The sequence below is a fragment of the Callionymus lyra genome, chromosome 7 (assembly GCF_982586985.1).
Source record: "Callionymus lyra chromosome 7, fCalLyr1.hap1.1, whole genome shotgun sequence".
Taxonomy (NCBI): Eukaryota; Metazoa; Chordata; class Actinopteri; order Syngnathiformes; family Callionymidae; genus Callionymus; species Callionymus lyra.
Window position 1 is genome coordinate 28,230,905 of NC_141824.1, and position 8,344 is coordinate 28,239,248.

An 8,344-nucleotide genomic window follows, 5' to 3' on the forward strand; every position below is an offset into this window, starting at 1 on the left:
CAAAACCTTGAAATACCAGGAAGAAAATCAGAGGCAAACCGTTAGAATAAGATGTCAATATTCTGGGCCAAATGTTCCATGTTGTTCACTAATTTAACAAAAAGAGCCACCGAGCACAAAAAAAAAACTCCCTGATTTAACAAAAGCCAATACTTCAGTGGGCGCTTTGCAACAAAGTAAATCTTTACTTTTTTTACACCGGACATCAAAGATTTTTACACTTACATCACAACACTGTCTATAGGACTGCTTTTACACCAGTCTTTTAACATATAAAAGTGTCTATAGCAAAAGTACATGGATTAATGAGAGCTTCACATGCATCAAAAAGCAAAACTTTAGATTTATGGAATATGAAGCGTACCATTGCCTCGACCTGATTGATCCTCAATTAGATGTCCTATCCTGACCATACAAATGAAATGTGCTCCACAATGGTTATATTCCAAATCACTTTAATCCTTCTCTTCTGATTTCTAAAGGAAGACACAAGGGTAAAATAGAGTTATTTAGTTCCTCCTCCAAAACAGCCCGTCCTCAGAAATCCACCCAGAGGCTATTAAAAACAAAAACAAATGAACAGCTCATTTTGGCACTTGCAAAAACATTGAGTGGCTCCAACTACTCAACATCTTTGAAGTTCAAAACATTTCCTATACGTGTGAAAACAAGATGGTAAAGGGAAAAAAGAAAACAAAAAGGACAAAGCAGTTGGAGAGGAGTTGGAAGGGGGAGCAGGAGAATCCAGCTAAATTTCACAATCACACACAAGGACAATGAATGCAAATTAAAACCAACATCTGGATAAACTGATAGGCAGTAAAAACGGTGGGTGTGTACGTCACAGGACAAAATGTCAAAGGCTTAGGATCGGGAGCGAGAGCGGCTGTTGCGTGGCGAGTAGTTGGGAGATCCTCTGCCACGGTCCCGGGAATCACTTCGACTCCTGCTGGCGCTGCGACTGCGACTCCTGCTGCGGCTCCCTCGGCTGCGTGAACGTGATCTTCCGTAACTCGGGCTGCGGGGACCGTCTAATTTCACACGAACGTAAGCAGTCTCTCCCTGGCAAAAACAAGAGAACTTGACATTGAAGAGAAAACATCCTACTGGGAGTGGAAATGCCAAAGATGGACATGATGACCAGGTTCAAACATCCGCCTGTGTGTACTCACCTCAAAACAGCAAAGAAACACAATCAACCAAAGCAGTACACATACCTCATGCGAGCGGAATTTGGTGTTGTCCAGTTTTCGAACGGCATAGGTCATATCTTCTTTGCGCACAAACTCTACAACTCCAGTTCCATCTCTGTAAACATCAGCGTAGCAAACGTCCCCCGCTTCACGCATGTGGTCCTTCAGGTCCTGCCAGCTGCCACTCTGAGGGAGCCCTAGAAGAAATGGGAAAATCTTCATTGATGATAATCAATAATTTGCCTTTTTTAAACACAAGGGCACTTTAAACTGGAAATTTGTTTCATTGGGCACTTTCATGCTTTCCTTACCCAAGCCACCTCAGCCATGTCCTAACAGATCTCTGGTCTTTTCCAAGGACATCTGCACTTTGGTCTGCCATCATTGGATGTGTGTGAAAAAAAAACATCTAAAGGAATGTGACTATGCATCATCCTAGGATACCAAATACACCCTAATTCAGATGCACTTAACCACTCGGCTGGAATCACTAATGTCCTGACTTCGGGCATGAAAGCTTTTGGATCAACCCACAAATTATGCGACTTTGTGCACCTTTTGTAACAGATAACGTTCATGCCACTCGCACACAATTACGGGAGTTTATTATACTAGAGTGCCTTCTATAGGAATGCTTAGATAAGAAGCTTTGTGAAGTGTGCCAGGGGTATTTAACTGCAGTGTATAGCTATACATGTATATAACATCATTAACTAATAAATAACTGAGGGGTGTGCTGTAGAGGATCTATGTGCAAGTGTGGGTGTATCTCTGTGAAGGAAACGGGAAAATTCATGGAAGCTCCCAAGAGCAAAAGGTGCGCCATGAATAGAAAAAAAAATGTAAATACATCTATTGCCAAGGCCTTAATATACATTTTGATATATGCATGCATTTTATTTAGATTAAGATACTTGTCTGAATGTTAATTGTAATGTTCCATCTCACTAAATGAGTGTGTAGAAATTAAGAATAAATAAACTCAGGATGCTCAACAACCCAGGTTTAGAAGTAAGTAAGATGTGTAGAGCGCTTTTCTAGACCAGGGTCACAAAGCACGTAAACAATCAAAACAATACTCAATAAAATATATGCTTAAAAGGTCAAGACACCAGTTTAGAAGTTAATTAATTTGTGACTGCTTAATGTACAATATAAGTAAATCAATGTACACTGGCTAGCTGTTCAGAATGTAACTAAAATGTAATCTGGAAATCAGGGATATAACACACCAACACATTTCTCTAGAGCAGAGCCAGAAGTATATGAACATAGCATTTGAAAACTTAAACAACTTTTAACACAATTGCAAACATATACTTCCCCAAGCTATCAGTAATTATACAAAAGATATTGAAAATGGTATTTGAATTTTTAGAATCTTTCAAATGACAAGCTTCTTGTCAATCACTGGCTTCCAGTTTCTTTCAGGATCAACTTTAAAATTCTGGTTCTTACTTTCAGAGCTATTCATGGTCAGGCTCCTCCTTACATCAGTGATCTGATCCAGCCTTACACCCCAGCTCGGGCTCTGAGGTCTGTGGATCAGAATTTACTGATGGTTCCACGCACACGGTTCAGGTCCTTCCAAACTGTGGCTCCGAAGCTTTGGAATGATCTTCCTCTTCCTCTGTGTTTGATGGATCTACTGACTCCTTTTAGAAACATCTTAAGACGTTTTTATTTGTTCAGGCTTTTCCTTGATTTTCTGGAACTCCTGTTGTGTTATCAGTTTTTAATTTGATCTTTAAAGTATATACTTTATTGAATATTGTTTTGATTGTTAAAGCGCTTTGTGACGCTGGTCTGGAAAAGTGCTATACAAATAAAAATTACTTACAATATCCTGGACGTGCATAAAAATGAAGTTAAATAAATACATTTTCCTTACGGCTTGCCTTATAGGAAAGACTTTGTTTGATGTGTGACGCCTAATTGTTTGAATCCGCAAGTGTTCCTTACAAAGAGAGTTTGGATATAAAATAGAATTCCACTCAATTCAATGCCACAGACTAAGTTTGCAGATCTGCTGGAATTGGTTAATAATTAAGATTTGGCTCCGGTAGAACTATTCAGTTCGATATCCTCTTTCCCATCTGAGAGCCCATAACGGATACTTTACCTGTCACAATGACCCTGTATTCAGATCGCCTCGACGGGGGTCCATATCTGCCTCTGGGGGCTCCACCGATCCCGCCAAAACCGCCTCTGGAACCTCGTCCGCTCCGAGGAAACTCCACCCTCAGCCTGTAGCCGTCGTAGTCGTAGCCGTCGCGACCGTACACCGCGTCATCAGCGTCCCTGTGTGGGACACGGACCAGTTTTAAACTTGTTCATGAAGCCATGGTCGTAGTGACAGTATTGACACCCCTTGGTTCCTCACAGGTTGGCATTCGCTACTGAACGCTTAGTTTAACAACAACACGTAACTCAACATCCATGTTTATAACCTGCACATGTGTCACATGGACGAGCACGTGGCTCACAGGAAATGGTTCACACGATAACGATTAGCCGCACAACAGAGCTAGCCTAGCATGCTAAGCTAGCGACCATACCTCGGATCTTCAAACTCAATGAAGGCGAACGGTGGGCCCCCTCTTCTGTTCTTCAGGTCGATGTCTCGAATGGCTCCATATTTGTAGAACACGTCCTCCACGTCTTTCGTGCGGATGTCAGGAGGGAGATTTCCGACGTAAATCCGACAGTCGTTGTTGCCAGCTGGGCCTCGCACAACTCCAGACATATTTTGACAACACGCTGGTCCAAACCCCAGAAGCGTCAGTGGATTTTAATAGAAATAAAATGGATACGTGACTGTTGAAAGTCGCTCGTAAAGTCCAAAAGTACAGTTGTTTGGTTCTTGTAAGAGTCCAGACAGGCGGACCCTCTTCGTGGAACTCGATGCCCCTTAATCTCCATGCACACGACGCTTCTTCACCTTTGCACAACGTGGTCTAGGAAAGATACATCCGCTTCACCATATAGTCCGACGTCGAAGACTTTTGGACCAAAAAAATCGTTTTAAAGTTGACAGAAGTGACTTCATAAAAATAATATTTGCATATATTCCTTCAATGTTAATGTAATAATTGCCAATTAACATAAAGCGCTTGTTTTATATATATATATATATATATATATATATATATAACATTTGGATAATACAACAACTTTATAAATGATTGACAACAGTCTTTGTGGAAATGTATTCATTGTGTTTGCAATATTTCTACACATATAGTGTGTCTTCTTTATCGTTATTCACTTGAGTACCTCATAAAACTGTCATTCCTGCATAATACTTGTTAAAGTGTAAACCCATATTTTAACTCTGATATATTTATTTAGTTGAATTACTTTTTATAATTTATAAATAATAACGTGTAAATGTTTTATTATTATTTAAAGAATATACAATAAAGGAAACTTTTAAAGGATATTATTTAACCTTATTCTACCAATTTTGTAATATAATTTAAACTTTGAGCGATCATATATGATCTTATGAATTTTAAATCATTTATGTTCTAAGAACTAAAACTTTAAATTGACATTAATGATCTAACATGTTGCTTTACACTATTTTAACTTTTAATCCAAAACAAAATCTACATGGCTGACAAGTACACAAGAAATGTATCACACTTTTCCCACAAACATAATGTATTGCACAAAGCAGATGACAAGTTGAAACAGTAATAAACTTTATTTACCTAAAATGCTGACATGAACATGATATTTCATCCACACATTGTTATCATCATAATAAATACATTAATAAACAAAGTGTCATCCATTATGATGCTAACCTTGACCTGGAATATCATTCTCATGGATAAAGAGTGACACTAACACGGGCATATAGAATAGTTTGAATATCTGTGGTAATAATACTTCATATTGTATTACTTTTTACTTTTGTTAACGCTAAGTGAGCCTCTACATTCATAATTATATATTTATTATTTATGTCTTATGTTATACATGTTGAATGAATTAAAGTTTATATATATACAGTATATATATTAAAATGTAAACACATTTTTGTCTGATATACTGGATTGATTTAGTTTATTTAAACATGTTCCTCTATCATATTATTATTTGAACTAAAGTATATATATATGTAACTCAATGAGAACACATTTTTGTCATTTAACCTTATTGCGCAAGTTTTCAAATGATCTGCTTGTGTATAAATGTAAAACAATTATTCAATATAATTTGCACTTTACATCATCAAATATGATTGAATAAAATGTGTTTATTAATGTTTTAAAAACTACAACTTATTGAATACGACTATCTGACCTCATGTTACAATTTTGATTAAAACTATTTTACCTTTTGCAGCAAAAAAAAGATGGATGTTGAATAATCTAACGTACCATTGTTGACAAATCCAGACTAATGTGACTACAGTTTGAAGGACAGCGCTCTAAAATAATGGCTTCGAAATGTTCAAGCTTGATTTCCTGTTCTGTCAGAAAACAAGATAACTATATCTATTAATTTTTCTCTCCAGGTCAGTAAGAATGAGTGGACCCATAGATGCCAGCGTTGTTGTCTCCGCCAGAGTACTTCCCTCGACAGGCCAGGCTGTTGATCTGTGACACACAACGACAAACAAAACATCAGACGATCATCTGAACCGACACAGTGGCGACTCTACCTCTGCTCTCTTTATGAACTGCTCGGTCGCGTTCTTTTCGTTCTCCTTGTGTCCTCTCCACGACCGGAGAGCCGAGGCCTGCAGGGCCCGGCCGAAGGAGAAGGTCAGCGTCCAGGGCTTGACGAGAGGACAGTTGTTGATGGCGTTCAGGTTGATGGACGCTTCCTCCTCGCTCTGACCGCCTGAGAGGAACGCTACACCTGAATCATATGAAGTGTTACAAATCCTGCATCGTCCTTGAAAGAACCCGTCTCACCCGTCACTGCCGGTGGGACGGTGCGTCGCAGGGCGGTGACGGTTGCCATAGCAACATCCTCCGGGCTGTACTTGGTGGGACAATTGTGTCCCGGAGTCACCATGTTGGGCTTGAGCAGGGTCCCTTCCAGGTACACGTGGTGGTCGGACATGGCTTTGTAGATCACAGTCAGCACCTTAAGTATAAAAGAAGCTTTGTTTTTTAACATCTTTTGCTATGTTTTGAACAGTTTTTTTTTTAACTTGGGATGTTCAATCGATTGTCGATTATAACGTGTTTCCATGTCATTATGACCTCTTTTCTCACCTTCTCTGTGACGTACTGGCAGCGTCTCAGGTCATGATCTCCATCCGGCAAAATCTCTGGCTCGATAATGGGCACTATCCCGTTCTAGGGTGACGAAGAACAGCCGCGAGTTTGAAGAGCGCCCCCCTGCTGCGGAAGTGTGGAAGCGTTTATGTGTTCTGACCTGCTGGCAGATACTGGAGTACCGAGCAAGGACGTTGGCGTTTTCTCTGATGGCCAGTTTGGACGGGTTGGTGTCGCTGATCTTCAGGACGCAGCGCCATTTGGCAAAGGTGGCGCCATCTTTTCGGTACTGGGCACAACGCTCGGACAACCCGTCCAGACCTGTGGAGGATATTTGACGCAAAACAGCAAAAATAATAGCACAACCACAACCACATCTGTTTAATGAATCATTTATATATCCATGTTTTTTGAAATAGTGACAAATAGTCTTATTTAAAAATAATAAATGAACTATTTCCTTGTTGCCATTTTTAACTTAACTTTATTCTTTTCAATCAATTTAGAATAAAGAAGGCATTTCTTTAATTTGTTTAGCTTATGAAACTGATGGGGATCTTATGAAAATACAATTCTTTTGTAATAATTCTTTAACTCAAGGACATTTGTTTTTGATTAAGACAGCGAAAAACAAAAAGATTTTATTTTTCAACTCCTTAAAGAAAGTTACAAAACAAGAAATAAGGTCTAAATAGGTTATTTTGTTCTGCCCTTATTTGCTGTTTAAACCAGTATCTTAGAGATCCCACCAATAGGATCTCTAAGATACTATTCATCAAAGCAGAAATCCATCGAGGATGTGTCTTCTTTTGAACACAAGGCCACATAAATTACTTCCACAGCTAATATTCAAAGGTAAAACACAAATACACACATGACACATCCCATAATGCACCATAACAGTAAAATAAATCCATGTTTTATATGTGTTCGATTGCACCTGCATAGTCAATGGTCAATGTGACCCAGAGGCCCGGAAACAAATGTGTTTGAGGTAACCCTTGTGTTGTCTGTGGGTCAAGGTGACCCGAAAACAAATGTGTTTGAGGTAACCCTTGTGTTGTCTCTGGTTCAAGGGATACCACTAACTGTTTATGGGCCTCTGGGTCACCTTGACCCTGAGATAACAAAAGGGTTAATAAACAATCTTACAGTGAAGTCTTTTTTCAATCACCTTGAGTGGAAGTTTCTCCTGAAGTACCTGCCAGAGGAACCACACCTTTGTCCACCTGAGTAAAAGAAGACGTTGCAGTGGAAGAAGCAGTTTTGCAGGTAGTTGAGCAGGTGCTCTCGTACCTTGATGCCGACCATGATGCCCTTGTCCCGGATCATCTTGACGAACTGCACGCCGCCGTCAGAGTGCTGGTACAGAGTCTCGTGGAAGAAGATGATGCCTCCGATGCAGCTGTTGATGCGCTCGTCTGCACTGAAGAGGACCTGACGGTACTGCCTGCGGTTCTCCTCCGTGTTCTCCACCCCGACCTGAGCCAGACGCTTACCCAAGCTGCCTGCAGGTGACACACGACCTTGTGATCCCAGGAAGGATGCATGCTGCCGAGAGTGTTTTACCGACCCACGGACTCATCCGCAGCCAGGATGCCCTTCCCCGGAGCAACGATGCGTAACGCCGTCTCATGAAGCTCCTTCTTCTGAGCCTCGGAGAGAGTTGGGAACTGGTGCGTCATCTTGGATCCTGCGACCAAATGACCGGTTAAAGCAAAAGCATCTTCCACAGGTCAGAGGTTAAAATGTCCTATTGAAGTGTTTTAAAACACTCACAATCATCTTGACTGGTCCAAACAAATGATGGATTAAACAAGGATATAGGGATACAAATGTTTGGTTCATACAAAGTAGTATATTCAAATTAAAAGAAATATAAAATGATATACTGTATGTATCCGAGTTTCT

General features: G+C 40.1%; 2 protein-coding genes across 2 annotated transcripts; both read right to left on the reverse strand.

Annotated features, from left to right (window-relative positions):
* Nucleotides 1–438: 438 nt before the first annotated feature.
* Nucleotides 439–4,109, reverse strand: srsf1a (serine and arginine rich splicing factor 1a). The gene is made up of 4 exons (XM_087795835.1): nucleotides 3,752–4,109; nucleotides 3,316–3,494; nucleotides 1,218–1,390; nucleotides 439–1,062 (listed from the first exon to the last, which is right to left on the reverse strand). Exons 1-4 carry the CDS (start codon nucleotides 3,937–3,939, stop codon nucleotides 865–867), a joined length of 738 nt encoding a protein of 245 aa, XP_087651961.1. The 5' UTR covers nucleotides 3,940–4,109; the 3' UTR covers nucleotides 439–864.
* Nucleotides 4,110–5,607: 1,498 nt separating this feature from the next.
* On the reverse strand, nucleotides 5,608–8,118 carry aldoca (aldolase, fructose-bisphosphate C, a). Its single transcript, XM_087795834.1, has 8 exons — nucleotides 8,007–8,118; nucleotides 7,730–7,941; nucleotides 7,608–7,662; nucleotides 6,594–6,754; nucleotides 6,431–6,514; nucleotides 6,125–6,299; nucleotides 5,869–6,068; nucleotides 5,608–5,803 (listed from the first exon to the last, which is right to left on the reverse strand). Exons 1-8 carry the CDS (start codon nucleotides 8,116–8,118, stop codon nucleotides 5,723–5,725), a joined length of 1,080 nt encoding a protein of 359 aa, XP_087651960.1. The 3' UTR covers nucleotides 5,608–5,722.
* Between the last annotated feature and the right edge of the window lie 226 nt (nucleotides 8,119–8,344).